The following is a 15,958-nucleotide window of genomic DNA, read 5'->3' on the forward strand; positions in this document are numbered from 1 at the left end:
AATAGGGTGATTGATATATAATATATCAAATCATGCTCCCAGATTCTGGGAGCATCATACAACCTGTTCCCATGTTCTGCAGTCAGCTCATTTTTTTCTGCTTCCAACACATCAGCTTTAAGAACTGTCCATTCACTTGCTGTCTGATTTATTTCACCCCTTATTATGTGCCACTGTGTTACAGGGTAAGATTCCTTATCTGTTAGTCACTTAAACAATTTTATTTCATCTTTGTACAGTTTGGCCCCACTTTACAAAGTAATAGGACAAAGTATACAGCAGGACAATAATATAGTTAAATATATTGGGAAACAACCATAATGCAAATAAATGTAAAACAAAATGTTTCAATATAAGAATTAAGAAGAATTATACAACATCAACATTAAAAAACATCACAGTCGCTCATTTTAATGGTGTGGCAAATGATATGTGTCTTACCACTTGCATGTGAAACCTAATCTTGTATACACGTTTAGTGGTCCAGCTTCTAAAAAGGCACCAATAAGAAGCTCATTTGGCATCATGCTTCTGTTCTTTCTCTACTCATGCAGAAGTCTGATTTTGTAAACAAAGTAGATAAATATGTACATTTAGATAAAAATATAAATACAACTCAAACTTTTACAGTGTCATAAGAGAAAGCATGGTTTAAAATATTAAAAAAATCAAACACTTAGGGTGCTTCATAATGTTCAGCTGGTGGGGAAAGTGCAGTCTTTAAGATCTCTGAGTGCATTCACTGTAGAGTGCAACAGAGCATGGCACTCTCCATGAGAGGGGTCATGATTGCGGTCATGATTACTCACGTTGGCAGGATGGGACTTTGCCGCTTTTTCCAGATGATTCCTGCGATGGCAGCAATGATGCCTAGGACCACTAGTGTAAACTTGACTGCAGTGACAATAGTTTTTCCTACAGAGACAGAAAAAAATCGGTTTCCTTGGGTTGTAGTTGTGCAACATGACACAGTAAATTGAACTTAGACTGAAGTAGATGACTCTTACCAGTACCACTAAAAGCTGTGTCCACTGAGTCACAGTTAGGAAGCGTCCACCCAGGCTCGCACTGGCACTCACTTTTGTGGTTGCACACCTGGAAAGCACAAAGAACATGTTGCCATTATTAGTCTTAAAAAATACACTTCAGTGAATATGCTTTATTTAAAAAACAACAACAAAAACACTGACCTACCTTTTGAATTTAAGTAATATAAAACACTGCATGCCCAGTATAACTGGTGGCATGTAATTAACTAGATTTAGCCAAATTTGAACTACTTGGACTTTTCTTGCATATTCTGTTCATAGTAACATATTATCCCTACATCACTTTAGCTTCTGACCAACTGACTCTAGTTTTATTTAGTTTTGGATAGACTATAGGTAAAATATGTATAAGATGCTAGGCTAAATTATGTTATTATGATCAGCTACGAGTTTTTCCTTGCATCAGTTATTCTTATAAAATATAGCTAAACTAAAGATTTTTTGGGGCTCAAAGTTTAACAGAGTTTTTGCAGAGCCAATTAAAAGGCACCAAGTAAAAAGTAATACAAGACCTTAATATTAAGAAAACTTCCCAAACTGCTTTGGATATTGGACGTTTATGAATTGTTTTTCTCAGAACAGTCACTTTTCAAAAGCAATTTGTTATATCCATTTTTTTAAAATAACTTACAAATCACACACTTCATTCAGTGCATATTTGCAATGACACTGCAGTTGCAAATGTTTGCATATGGTTCTACAAAAGTCTACATGAGTAAGTTTGGGCATGGTTGTATATCTCACATTAGCATTTCAGGGATGCCTTAAAAGGGTGTCTTTGTCTTTATAGGGCTAAATATGACCAATATGACCCCATTAAGATTGAAGTTATAAAACATTAAGTCCAAAAGTCAATGCAGGCTATGACAGTGACTCCATCCACCTTTTACACATAAGCTACATTTTAAACATGGATATGGTAGATTAGCTGCCCCCGGCTAACAAAGGATTTAGTTAAACTTTGCAGCGAGAAATCACACAAAAACTACTTTTAACCCTTTGATTTTGTAAAGTTGATCTTAAATTTCACTCTTAGTGGCATTAAAGTCTTTAAAAGCTTTAGAACCCTGTTCACAACTATGAGGGTACGCAGCTTCTCCTCTTGATAACCTTTTGAAAACAGATGAACTAATAATGAAAATACCAGAATATACAGTCCAGCACAAAACTGTTATAAATCAGTTCCACCTCAGTGGATCAGTTTTTGGTGTTGTACTCACAGCATGGCCTGGGCATTTTGCTGAACAGTTGGTGTTTCTGTATGCCGTCTGCAGATCCACACACTGATTCTGGCTGCACACCTTGGAAAAGACAAGTCAGACATATATTTAACTTTATTTTGTTCTACACTGTAGATGCAGTAAGCAAAAAGTGGATTCAGGAAGCCTGCTACCTTTCCATCTCCACATTTAGTCCCCGTTTCCACCAGGCCTTGGTCACCGGTGTTGTCTGAGAAGAACGCTGCCTTGCATGTGCCGATGGCGACCATCCGGCCATAGTTTGGGTTGTCATTACCGCCTTCACAGAAGAGCTTTCCACAAAGAACATCTCTGCAAAAGAAAGACAGTGTTTGTTTCTGATCATGTTTGGTTAATATGAAGAACGAAGAATCAAAATAAGGGTCGGCTGCAGAGCAACTGTTGCCCTGTACGTTCTACTGGGACTCACTCTTGCTGACAGGGGATGAACTGATTATTTGAGGGGCGTTTGCAGAAGCCATAGTAGACTCCTCTGGTGTTGTAGTTATAGCATCCTTGTTGCTTTGCGCGGCACTGTCTGGAGGTAGGCAAGATCTGTGCCGAGCATATACCATCAACGTGTAAGTTATCTGAAACATTGTTTTTCTTAAAGTGTTATATGTTTAAATTTTCTAGCGCTATGTGAAACACCCTGAGTGTGTGAGCTCTGTAAACAAAATATCAAAATGCAATACTGTGGTGTTGGTTCAAACATTTGCAATATCCTCTAATTACTTGAGGACTGTAGCTGAGCAAACAACTGGATCACTACAGCCAGAGGAGAGACTTCCAGGGATGAAAATAAATAAAGAAAAGAAAAGAATAATCCTTTAATTGTCCCACAAGGGGAAATTTGATTGTAACAGCAACAAGAAAAACACATGTACAAACAAACAGTGAACAGGACACAGAACAGAAACATACACGATTTTTTTTTACATATTTACATTAAGGGTAGTACTGTACTGTTACGTGCCAAGAGATGTGGCTTTTCTTTTGTGTTCTTTTTATCTTTCAGGTGTCAAGCCTCGACCTATTGGCCAATTCAAAGTTGATTTGCATGTGTCTATTGGCTGGTCTGGGCACAGTTGGCCAATCACTCTCCGAGGACGACTACAAATGAGCATCTCCCTGGCCAGCTAGTGGCTGCTGGCTTCTGCTTTATGACAAACATTTGCGTGAAGGCTTCTTTGTATTGTGTGTGGTGGGAGGCTGGACAGGTAAGCTGGGGTACCCTATACACTGGCTGCAGTTTTAAACTGTTACACACTAGGTTATTCGGTTGATGTCACTTTTGTATGTTTTCACTGACCTTTTGTCGAGTAGCTAGGTAGGTCTTTTGTTTTGCATTTTTGTTTTAGTTAGGGTTAGTCAGTGTGGTCGGACTGCGTCTTCTGAAATCCACCATCAACTCCTTGGTTTTCCCGGCGTTGATCGGCAGGTGGTTCTGCAGACACCAGTCCACAAAGTCCAGAGTCCACTGTCTGTACTCTGAGCCGTCCTCACCTGTGATGAGGCCGACTATGGCAGAGTCGTCAGAGAACTTCTGTAGGTGGCAGCGTGGGGAGTTGATGGAGAAGTCTGTAGTGTAGAGGGTGAAGAGGAACGGTGCCAGCACAGTTCCCTGTGGGGCCCCCGTACTGCAGACCAGCGTATCAGAGACACAACCCTGTCCTCATATACTGTGGGCGTCCCGTGAGGTAGTCCAGTATCCACTGGGACATGTGGTGGTCCACTCCTTATAGCTCCAGCTTGTCCCTCAGAAGTCATGGCTGGATGTTGAAAGCACTGGAGAAATCAAAGAACACAATCCTCACAATGCTTCCAGGCGAGTCAGAGTTCTGTGCAGGAGGTAGATGATGGCGTCCTCCACCCCGATGCCAGGCTGGTAAGCAAACTGCAGCAGATCCAATGAAGACCTCACCAGGGGGCACAGATGGTTTAGAACCAATGTCTCGAGGGTGCTCATCAGATGTGATGTCAGGGCTACCGGCCTGTAGCTGCTGAGGTCCTTGGGATGGGAGGTCTTTGGTACCGGTACCACACATGAGGTCTTCCACAGCTGTGGTACTTTCCCCAGCTACAGGCTCAGGTTGAACAGATATCCTAGGATGCCACACAGTTCATCTGTGCTGCATCTCAGGAGCCTGGAGCTGATGCCATCTGGACCTGCAGCCTTCCGCACCTTAATCTTGCAAAGCTCGTTCCTCATTTGAAGTGCTGAGATAGAAAGAGTGGATTTTGGGGGAGGGGGGTGTATGTTGGAGTCCACAGCATACACCCTCCTGGCTGGGAGCTGAGAGGTGTGAAATCCTGAGATGAAAGACAGGCAGTGCCTGAAGATGAGGGAGATAGCTTCAGGGGGGACGATGCTGGGCGGGGTGGGTGGTTGATCAAACCTATTAAAATATTTATTTATGTCATTCACCCACCCCAAGTCTCCTGCAGCCTGGGGGTTGGTTTTTGTCCTGAGATTGTCTCCAGGCTCTTCCAAACCCCTCTGATGTTGTCCTGTTGCATCTGCTCTCTGTTGGCTCGCTTGGCAGTAGGCAGAACAGCGGAGCCCCTGAGGGCTAACAGCTGATCCCTGCTGTAAACAATGGGAGGTCGGACCTACACGCGCTCTGTTCTGACTATTGTCAATTTTGTACATGTTTTGTTTTTGTTTGGTTAGTGTGCTGGCCCTTTAAAAGAAAGGCATGGTCCGTGCGTGGACAGGAGAAGAGTCAGAAAGACTCAGACAATTGACAATCGACTGACTAACATGTGTTCTATTCATAAAAAGGCATTCCCTGTGAGTATGCGTTATTGTTTGGCACTTTATGTTAATTAATAGCAGTTACTTACATGCTGTATTACGCAGGCTAATTTATGGCGGTTATTTGCTGTTAGCATTAGCACATGGTTACGCAGCTCGTCAAGTAATTATTTTAGTTTGTCACTCATATACACTGTATTTTGTTATCACATTTTCACACCTGCCATATAAAGCGAAGTCTAAACCCACTCTGGCATCAGTGACTTTTGTGTGGAGGTGTGTAACTCCTGGCCAGTACACGCTCTCTGGACACAGATACCGTAAAAAATGTGATAAAAAACACAATTGTCCATAAATTTCTGAGCTCCATTGTGGAGTAGTACACTCCACAATATAAAAACAAGAACAAGAAAGACAATAACAACAAAGAGAAAAAAGGACTCTGTCAGGTCGAAGCTGCTGATACTGGCTGCCTGGAGCGGCGCCGGAAGAGAAAATAAGACTACGTTCACACTGCAGGTCTTAACACTGGGATTGCCAGGCTTCTACCGTTCTACCTTTTAAAAGCTGGAGAGCAGTCAAATGCTGGAAGTGCTGGAAGTGGAAGCTAAATTGGCTAGTCATTCATATGTATATTAGGTTGTTACCTAGGAATTCTGGAGGGAGGGGAGTGGGGGTGAGTGATTGAGGGGGTGGGGGAGTGGAGTGTTTCAGTTTGCCATCTTAGGGAGAAATCAACACATGTCCTTTGTATGTCCTTTGTTGCTGACATTTATTGATGAAAACACCCCCTCAATCACTCACCCCCACTCCCCTCCCTCCAGAATTCCTAGGTAACAACCTAATATACATATGAATGACTCCAGCATTTGACTGACTGCTCTCCGGCTTTTAAAGGTAGAAACGCAAAATGATGACTCCGCGGGGGTCTAAGGTAGAAAACCAAAATGACTGCTCTCCGGGGGTCTAAGTGCTCAATGAGTCTGAGGTACACCTGTGCACTACTCATGATGTCAGATCAGCATCCTGATGTGGCACACCTGTGAGGTGGGATGGATTATTTCAATATAGCAGATGTGCCCACTACCACACATTTGGACTGATTTGTGACCACTGTTTGGGAGGGATGGTTATATTGTGTATCTGGAATGAATTTTAGGTCTCTACGTCCATCCCATGGGGAATGGGAGCAAAAACAAAAGTGTTGCGTTTATATTTTTGTTCAGTGTATATATATATATATAGTATATACATTGGGTGAATGTGCAGTAGTAGCAGCAAGCAGGTGAATTCTGTACATTAATATGAATAGATATCTGACTATTTTGCAGGATAGACAATATAAACATATTTAAAATTAAAGGAATTGAAATGTACATTGTGCCTTGGTTTAGAGCGTCTAGAAGAGAGTCCTGTCTCAGTCAATTATAGATGATGTGAGCGGGCGGGTGTGTGTGTTTAGGGCATGGATGGCTTGGGGATAGAAGCTCCTCTTGAGTCTCTCTGTCCTTGCCCGGAAGATGCGGAACCTTCTACCAGATTGCAGGAGTTGGAACAGTTTGTTGCCAGGATGGGACGGGTCCTTCAGTATCTGCGCTGCTCTAGTCCGGCATCTCCTGGTGTAGGTGTCCTGAAGCGGGGGGAGAGCAATCCTGCAGCAGCGTTCTGCTGTACGGATCACTCTCTGGAGAGCTTTTTGGTCCTTCACACAGCTGTTCCCAAACCACGATGTCATGTTCTGTGTGAGGATGCTCTCCACAGCGCCTGTATAGAAAATCCTGAGGATCTTTGGAGAGACCCTGAACTTCCTCAGTTGTCGTAGGTGGTACAGGCACTGCCTAGCCTTTTTGGTCTGGACCTGAATGTGGGCAGCCCATGTCAGGTCTGAGGAGATGTGGACACCAAGATACTTGAAGGACTGCACCCTCTCCACTGGAGCTCCACTGATGATAATGGGCTTGTAGTCTCTGTGCTGACTCCTTCTGAAGTCCACCACCAGCTCCTTGGTCTTGCTGACGTTCAGCTGGAGGTGGTTGTCCTGGCACCATGATGCCAGATTCTTCACTTCATCCATGTAGGCCGTCTCATCGTTGTTGGAGATGGCACCCAACACCACTGTGTCGTCAGCAAACTTCACAATGGTGTTGGAGCCATGGGTGGCCACACAGTCTGAAGTGTAGAGGGAGTAGAGCAGTGGCGAGAGGACACATCCCTGAGGTGCTCCTGTGTTGATGGTGATGCTGTTGGAGAAGCACCTGCCCACCCTCGCCACCTGAGTTCTGCCAGTGAGGAAGTCCAACACCCATGCACACAGACGGCTGTTAAGTCCCAGTTCCCTGAGCTTTGTGAACAGTCTGCAGGGCACTATTGTGTTAAACGCTGAACTGTAATCAACAAACAGCATTCGCACATAGTTACCCTGTTTCTTGTCCACATGGCTGAGAGTGGTGTGTAGGACGTGGGTGATGGCATCCTCTGTGGATCTGTTGGATCTGTAGGCGAACTGCAGCGGATCTGTGGTGTCTGGGATGGAGGAAGAGATGATGTTCTTCAGCAGCCTCTCAAACACCTTCATTACTACCGAGGTCAGTGCAACTGGCCGGTAATCGTTCAGGGATGAGGGTTTGCTGTTCTTGGGCACAGGGATGATGGTGGATCTTTTGAAGCATGTGGGGACCACAGACTTCGCCAGGGACTCGTTGAAGATGTAAGTGAACACACCTGCTAGCTATCAGCAGGTGTGTATCAGAAAGCTGTTTTTCTCACATCGCCTCAGAGCAAGCACTTCATTAAAAGACTCAAGATCAGACAAAGGAAACATGGAGCTGAATTCCATTCTGAGTTCAGAAGCCATTTCAGACCTGAGCATGCACAGACACAGATCAGAATCATAGCATAATAGTAATAAAAACATTTGTACTGCTACACTGTTTATTAAACTAGTCTTTGTAAGTGAGAGGCCAGCAAAACATAGAAGAAATAGAAGTTTGTGGAGCTACAATAAGCCTAGGCTGCTGAGGGCTTTCTTCCTGTTAAAAAGGGGTTTTCGCTCCCACTGTTGCCAAATGTTTGCTCATAGGCAGTTATTTGATTGTTGGGGTTTTCGCTGTGTTGTTATAAGACCTCTATCTTACAAAATATAGTCCCTTCAGACAGTTGTTGTTGTGATTTGCTGTTAAATGAATAAAACTGAACTGAATGAAAAAGAAAAGTTCTCCTTCACCAGATCAAATCATCAACAGCTTGCAGATCAGATCAACTTGCTACAAAATGAAAGGTTTAAGCAGCTGATGTGCTTATTTACCTTCACCGAACCACAGTCGCACTGCTCTCCTTCCTCTCTGAAGCCGTTTCCACAGACCGCGGGAGCCACGACACTCTTGTAGGCTGGTTTGTCCAGCAGACAGCTGGGGCTGCGGCTTGTTAGGTACTTTTCATAGTTGCTGCTGCTGCAGCTACTGAAGCTTCGAGGAGTTTTCCAGCTGAAGAGGAACAAACACATTATTAGTATTATTATCTTTTTTTGTGTTATCTTTATCAGTGTCTGACACTAGGAAGACATGGCTGCACAAAAGCGGTATGGTGGTACATATACAGCACGTACGCACCAAACATGCTCACACACGTTCTTCAGTCTTATAGCCATGTGAGATTAAGAGCTGCACCAGCTGACCTCCTTTTTGGTCCAATACACACAGTTATTATGTTGTTGTACCAAATGAAACATGTTATGATGATCAAAACATTTAGTGAGGTTTGTAAGGCTCGTATTGTTTATTTACGGTCACTTGTTATAGCCTGAATTTATTTGCTAACAGAAAGAATCTGCATTCAACTTGAAGGATGTCTCAAGTCAGCTTTTCTTACCTGAGGGCTGCTGCCATGATGCAGCTATCGTCAGAACATAAACAACCACTGGAGTCATCGTGGTCCATGCCCAGGTTGTGGCCCATCTCATGAGACAGTGTTGCTCCCACTGCTATGGCTGCATCACTGTGATCCTAAGAAAAAAATGAAGCACAAGAAAGCAGCAAAAATTTACTAACAGCAAGAGAGAGCAACACAATAATGTCACATGTTTGTCTCAGTTTTAACATTTTCTCAGTCTATTCAGTCAGGACTTTCAGACTGCATGGATCTATTGACAGAGTTAGTGTAGTGGTCTACAAGTGCAGTGCAAAAAGGAGGAAAATGTTTTAAAGGATTTTGTGAAAAATTCATGATTAGTCAAAGAATGAGTTTTCCACGTTGCACTTATGGAGATGTGTGCATCTCAAATGTGCAAAGAAGACTTTGTAGACCGAGTCTAGTTCTAGATCATAATTTAACTTAGTTTTTCTCTTTTAGCAGGAAGTGGTCACTACATGTTAGTGATAAATTGATGGAACTGTCATTTATTTTCTCTGGTATTTGGTCATTAATCAAAGTATCAGATGAACAATTAAGTTGATTTTTGAGGGGCAAAGGAATGACTGAACTAAATGGATTTAGGAACATGTTTCCAAAATTCACATTTACCACAGCATGAAGCAAGGGCAGAAGTTATGAAGTCAGTGAGATACATCATCTGGGAAGCATGAACACCTCACCTGTACTACGCCGACAGAGTGACCAGAACAGAGAGTCCCGATGAAAGCAAGACCCACAGTTGGTCCTTCAAAGTCGATACCACTGAAAGAGAAGATCAGAAAGTCTTAAATTCATATACAGGATTCATATCATCCATCTACTCACTAATCTAGCTACTACTAGATTAGATTAGATTAGATTAGATTAGATTAGATTAGATTAGATTAGCTACTGTGAATTTTCCTGAATGTTGAGGTGTGAACATTCAAGCACATTCTTATTTAAGATTCAATAATGGATCTGCTTGTGGTTGTATCTTGTGTATAAAACACAAGTTACACAAGCGTTATGTGGAAGCTTAAAACCTCTTAAGCTGATGTGTCAGGCCGGTTTAACCTGGGAGAAAAAAATATGGATACTCACAACTCAGATTTCTGAAATTAGTTTTCTCTTTCCTGCTCGGTTACTGTTGAAAGTAGGAGACATTTTGCTCCACATGATTTGAGTCTGACTGATTCTACTTATAGAATCTATCCATACCTTATAAGATGTGCATTGTCATGTTTTATCCTCATCACCAGCTCAGAGTTTCTCCACTTCATGAAAGCATCCAGGTTTGCTCCTGCTGGGGGGGTCACAGAGATCAGGTCACCATTCGTCCATATCTCCAACCCCACCAGAGCAATAAAGGTCCTCAGAGGTTTGTAGACCTGAAGAAGACAACATTGGGGATGTAACATTATACTCCAACTGCTAGCAGCTACTGCAGAACAGTATGTAGTACAGTGCGTCTGTATTGGTATGGAATCTGTATAGAAATAGCAAAAAAACAGACTCACCATGTTGACAAAGTTGACAATCTCAAATATTCTCTGTCTCATCTTCTTTTGATCCCTGTTCATCTTCACATACTGAAACACCACAAGACAAATTTCTCATCCTGCTTCTCACCAGTTTATCTTATAAAAATCAAATTTTGCAAACCAAGGGGAAAAAATGAAAAAGTTAGAAAAGAAGATTAATTTTACCGCGCGGTTATCAGCAACAAGGACGAGCTCAACGTATTTCTGCTGCTGTACAATAGAAATACCCTGAAGAAAAATGTTAATATGGATAACTCAAGCAGAACAACACAAATGAAGACTTACTTAAACTTTGTTATTATAAGAATAATATTGGTAGACTGACGGATGTATTAGTATTTGTCACATTAAACTTAGATAGTTTGAAGACCTAAAAGGTTTCAGAGGTCATGACTTGGAGGAACTCTGGTGAAGAGGACAAAACTAATTGTGTTACCCCTGATCTAGAGCGGCTGCTGCTTGTTGGAGGTTCATAGTCGTCACTCCAGCTGGTGTTAGTGACCCCACACACGGCAGGCGTGAAGTTCTTTTCATTAAAAGTCATCACTGCATGATCCCCCTCATCGTCACTGGATAGTGGCTCAATCAGGTACCTTTGAGCAGATGTTCTGAAGTAACCCCTAAACCAAATCATGCTGGTTAGTTCATTCATTTTTCAGATGTTGCTTTGAGGCTGACTCAACTCAGGAACCTATCCACTGTCATCTAAAGACTTATTTGGGCCAAACCTTCTCTTCTGTTGTTTTAATCTCCAGCCTGTGTATAAACCTCTAGTACACAGAGAACCAGTTGTGAAATGCACAGTAAGGAAATGGTTGGCAGAGACTGAAGAGGTCCTGAGTGACTGTTTCCATTCTACTGTGTGGGACAACCTCTGCAGCCCCCTAGAGTGTGACCTCAACAGCATCACAGACTGCTTTACAGATTACATAAACTTCTGTGTGGACAACGCCGTACCCATCATAAAAGTACGGTGTTTTTGTAACAACAAGCCATGGATGAATCCTGAAATTAAGACTCTCCTCAAGGAGAAGAAGAGAGTCTTTAGATCTGGAGACAAACAGGAGCTGAGAGCTGTCCAGAAAAAGCAGAAATGGAAGATAAGGCAAGGGAAGAAAAACTACAGAAGAAAGATGGAAGAGCAGCTGCAACAGGACAACATCAGAGGGGTTTGGAACAGCCTGGAGACAATCTCAGGACAAAAACCAACCCCCAGGCTGCAGGAGACTTGGGGTGGGTGAATGACATAAATAAATATTTTAATAGGTTTGATCAACCACCCACCCCTCCCAGCATCGTCCCCCCTGAAGCTATCTCCCTCATCTTCAGGCACTGCCTGTCTTTCATCTCAGGACTTCACACCTCTCAGCTCCCAGCCAGGAGGGTGTATGCTGTGGACTCCAACATACACCCCCCTCCCCCAAAATCCACTCTTTCTATCTCAGCACTTCAAATGAGGAACGAGCTTTGCAAGATTAAGGTGCGGAAGGCTGCAGGTCCAGATGGCATCAGCTCCAGGCTCCTGAGATGCAGCACAGATGAACTGTGTGGCATCCTAGGATATCTGTTCAACCTGAGCCTGTAGCTGGGGAAAGTACCACAGCTGTGGAAGACCTCCTGTGTGGTACCGGTACCAAAGACCTCCCATCCCAAGGACCTCAGCAGCTACAGGCCGGTAGCCCTGACATCACATCTGATGAAGACCCTCGAGACGTTGGTTCTAAACCATCTGTGCCCCCTGGTGAGGTCTTCATTGGATCCGCTGCAGTTTGCTTACCAGCCTGGCATCGGGGTGGAGGACGCCATCATCTACCTCCTGCACAGAACTCTGACTCGCCTGGAAGCATTGTGAGGATTGTGTTCTTTGATTTCTCCAGTGCTTTCAACATCCAGCCATGACTTCTGAGGGACAAGCTGGAGCTATAAGGAGTGGACCACCACATGTCCCAGTGGATACTGGACTACCTCACGGGATGCCCACAGTATATGAGGACAGGGTTGTGTCTCTGATACGCTGGTCTGCAGTACGGGGGCCCCACAGGGAACTGTGCTGGCACCGTTCCTCTTCACCCTCTACACTACAGACTTCTCCATCAACTCCCCACGCTGCCACCTACAGAAGTTCTCTGATGACTCTGCCATAGTCGGCCTCATCACAGGTGAGGACGGCTCAGAGTACAGACAGTGGACTCTGGACTTTGTGGACTGGTGCCAGCAGAACCACCTGCCGGGAAAACCAAGGAGTTGGTGGTGGACTTCAGGAGACGCAGACCCACCACACTGACACCGGTGAACATCCAGGGAGTGGACATTGAGATAGTGGACTCGTATAGGTACCTGGGTGTTCACCTGAATAATAAACTGGACTGGAGCCACAACACTGATGCTCTTTACAGGAAGGGTCAGAGCAGACTCTACCTGCTGAGGCGGCTCAGGTCATTTGGAGTCCAGGGAGCGCTTTTAAAGACCTTCTATGACTCTGTGATGGCACCTGTCATATTTTACAGTGTTCTACTTTGGACCAGCAGTTTATCTGCAGCTGAGAGGAACAGGTTGGAAAAACTCATCAGGAAGGCCAACTCTGTTCTAGGATGCACCCTGGACCCAGTGCAGGTGGTGGGAGACAGAAGGACTCTGGACAAAATAACATCTCTGATGGACAGAGTTTTCCACCCCATGCATGTAAATGTTGCTGAACTGCAGGGTTCGTTCAGTGACAGACTGCTGCATATGCACGAAGGAGTGTTTCTGCAGGTCCTTCCTCCCTGTCAGACTGTACAATTGAAACTGCTCCCAACAATCAACCAAACAACTACTACTGTTATAACATGCACATTATTTTTTTCAATTCGTATTAAAAAAAAAACCCTATACTTTAATCTTAATAACTGTACAGTACTCTGTTTTTGTAACTATTGTCGATGATGTACATTTTTTTTCTGTAAAAATTGTGTGTTTTTCTGTTCATTGTCTTTTTCTGTTTGTATATGTGCTTTTATTCTGCTGCTGTTACAACCAAATTTCCCATTTTGGAACAATTAAAGGATTATTCTATTCTATGTTAATTTAATGTTTTGCTGGTGAGGTGTAATTAAAGTTCGGGTCATTGTGAGGTGAGGTTTGGTTGAGGGTTAAGATAAGGTTAACTTTAGGTTTACATCTAAAAAGTAATGAGAGTATTTGGAGAACTTGTTTCTGGCCTGAAATCTATTCATCTCATATGAAGGTTTAACATTATTAATTTAATGCGTTATGCAAATACAAAAACTGGTTACTTGTCTTTGTGGCTTAATACAACAAAGGAATGAAACTGTGAGGTTATTTGAATTATTATGACAGACAGCATGGGCGGGTATCGCTTTGGAAAGATGTCATGACAGTTTAAATAAAGAAAAGATAGAAGACGGTGGCTCACCTGAGTCCATCACAGGTACTGATGCTAACAGATGACTCACTGTCGTTCACAATCCTCCCATGATAGAAGCAGTGATCCTGGCAAGGACATGAAAATGGTGACTGTGTTATTAAATGACAACATGTAACTTTCTTTTCATCTGCTTATGTCTCCAGCGTTCACTAACAGCCTTAAAAGCCTTTGAAGCGTTTTAAATCTAGTAAAATGTGTAATTTTACAGCTGTAAGTTTGAGGTAAGTTTGTCTACAAACGCAAACACTTACAATGTCATTCGGTACTGTGGTGACTCGAGTCCCATCTTCTTGGTAGTAAGACTCAGTGTAATCTTTGGTAAGTAATTCACTGAATACAGAAAGATAAAGAATAACATACATGTCATATGATTTGACGTGAAGACTGAGTCAAATTCCAGTTTATTCAGTGTTTTCTTACAGAAACTCATTTGTTGATTGGGGCATTTTCAGTACTTTTTAGTCTCCTTAATTGTTGCTTTTTTTTGCATTTTGAAACAGGATATTTTACATTACTTGTATATCCATTTGTCCACTTATTTTCTCACACTGCACAGACACACAGGTTTAGGGAAGTAAAAACTTACTTATTTCTTTCAAGTTGCATTTCTATGTCTTGTCCGCCCACAGTCATTGCATACGTAAGAGTGTCTGGTCTGTGGTACTGTGGGCAAAAAAACAGGAAATTTTGCTTCTAGTCATTCATTTTTATTTTTTTATTTTACATAATCAGGAGAAAAACAGCAGCTGATTTGATTGTCATCACAGGATTTAAAATAGAAAAGAAAAGAAACCTCTGTGTGTCTTTTTCTGATTGTGTGAAGTCTGACCGGTCGAACCACCTCATAGTGCTTTCCCTCCTCAAATTCAGGACCATGGCTTCCTGTGGAAGTGAATCACATATGTGTGATTAGAAAAAGGATATTAATTTTGGATGCTAGTGTCAACAGGGTCTATTTTGTAATTAGTCGAATGCTTAACTCATTGCTTTCAATATTTGTGCTACCTAATCTCGTCTGATTACATCCTGCTTTAAAGTTTTATGTATCTATTTATTTTTAACCAAACCAATAAAACAACAACAAAAAACCAAAACTGACTACATAATTTGATATTCCATTCCAAATGTCATTTAGGCTTCAAACATGTGATCATCGTGACTTTAAACATTTAATTAAAGTTACATTCTCAAGTTTGAGAAAAAAACAAAATGACTTTGTTGACCTGCTCCCTGTGAGATTTTGCAGTGCTCAAAACAATAACAATCAGTGTCACTCGTTTTTATTTGTGATGTAAATAAAAATTGCTTGAATAACTTTATGTGTATAAATGATCAACTAAACAATCGCATTGATTATTTCCTAAAACAGCACTTTGACAGAGCTTCAAACACACCCCACGCTTTCCTTTTACTTGCTCCACTTGGCTCAGTGAGTGAGTGATATGGATTATAACATTACAGACAATAAATGTAGTATTAAATTCAGAATATTGAGATTACTTTGGAAATGTCCATATTTAGGCTGCCAAATTTAAAATGTGGCTATGTGTCATAATGACAGCATCCACACTGCATGCATGATGTTAGTTCGAGTGGAGGTTTCCTATAAGGAGGTCTATGGGGCGCCGTTTGTAAAGTGAAACATGCTGCAATTAACGGCAAGATTTAGCTCAAAACTTTACAAAAACATGTTTTTTCGAGTCAGTTTTTACAACATTTAGTAAAATATTTGTAATTTTTCATATTTAAAGCACAATTTTAAATGTTAAATCTAAATGTTAAATCTAAATGTTAAATGTTAAATCGAAATATTATATTTAAATCTAAATGTTAAATGTAAATGTTACAGGAAACTAAATATTTTGCTAACATGCAAATTTATGGTACGGCTCAACGGAAATACCAAAATAAAAGCTTTACGAAAACATCAGGTGCAAAATTGTGCCAGTAGTGGTCAGATTGTGTCTGCTCTCCAATGATGGTCACTTCTCACCGCTGTGAGCTGCTTCACTTCTTGCCTACGAGCATGTTCAGCGATTTGGCTGGATATGTGC

At 42.1% G+C, this 15,958-nt stretch overlaps 1 protein-coding gene across 1 annotated transcript in view; it reads right to left on the bottom strand.

The window, feature by feature from the left end:
* Nucleotides 1-527: 527 nt before the first annotated feature.
* LOC308403912 (zinc metalloproteinase-disintegrin-like VLAIP-B) overlaps nt 528-15,958 on the bottom strand; it is a gene marked incomplete at its 5' end in the record, with an annotated part of 110,437 nt that continues 95,006 nt past the window's right edge. The window contains 22 exons of the mRNA XM_080893707.1: nt 528-558; nt 810-915; nt 1,008-1,095; nt 2,270-2,350; nt 2,443-2,599; nt 2,718-2,842; nt 3,693-3,868; nt 4,212-4,367; nt 4,457-4,600; nt 4,720-4,877; nt 5,295-5,350; nt 8,350-8,527; nt 8,913-9,046; nt 9,635-9,716; nt 10,155-10,324; nt 10,454-10,525; nt 10,643-10,705; nt 10,914-11,097; nt 13,893-13,969; nt 14,156-14,234; nt 14,491-14,567; nt 14,698-14,786. Of these exons, the coding sequence (XP_080749833.1) occupies nt 543-558; nt 810-915; nt 1,008-1,095; nt 2,270-2,350; nt 2,443-2,599; nt 2,718-2,842; nt 3,693-3,868; nt 4,212-4,367; nt 4,457-4,600; nt 4,720-4,877; nt 5,295-5,350; nt 8,350-8,527; nt 8,913-9,046; nt 9,635-9,716; nt 10,155-10,324; nt 10,454-10,525; nt 10,643-10,705; nt 10,914-11,097; nt 13,893-13,969; nt 14,156-14,234; nt 14,491-14,567; nt 14,698-14,786 (2,468 nt within the window). The 3' untranslated portion in view covers nt 528-542. The remainder of the gene's footprint in view (nt 559-809; nt 916-1,007; nt 1,096-2,269; nt 2,351-2,442; nt 2,600-2,717; nt 2,843-3,692; nt 3,869-4,211; nt 4,368-4,456; nt 4,601-4,719; nt 4,878-5,294; nt 5,351-8,349; nt 8,528-8,912; nt 9,047-9,634; nt 9,717-10,154; nt 10,325-10,453; nt 10,526-10,642; nt 10,706-10,913; nt 11,098-13,892; nt 13,970-14,155; nt 14,235-14,490; nt 14,568-14,697; nt 14,787-15,958) is intronic.

This window comes from Rhamphochromis sp. 'chilingali' (assembly GCF_963969265.1).
Source record: "Rhamphochromis sp. 'chilingali' genome assembly, chromosome: 10".
In the NCBI taxonomy this organism is placed as follows: Eukaryota; Metazoa; Chordata; class Actinopteri; order Cichliformes; family Cichlidae; genus Rhamphochromis; species Rhamphochromis sp. 'chilingali'.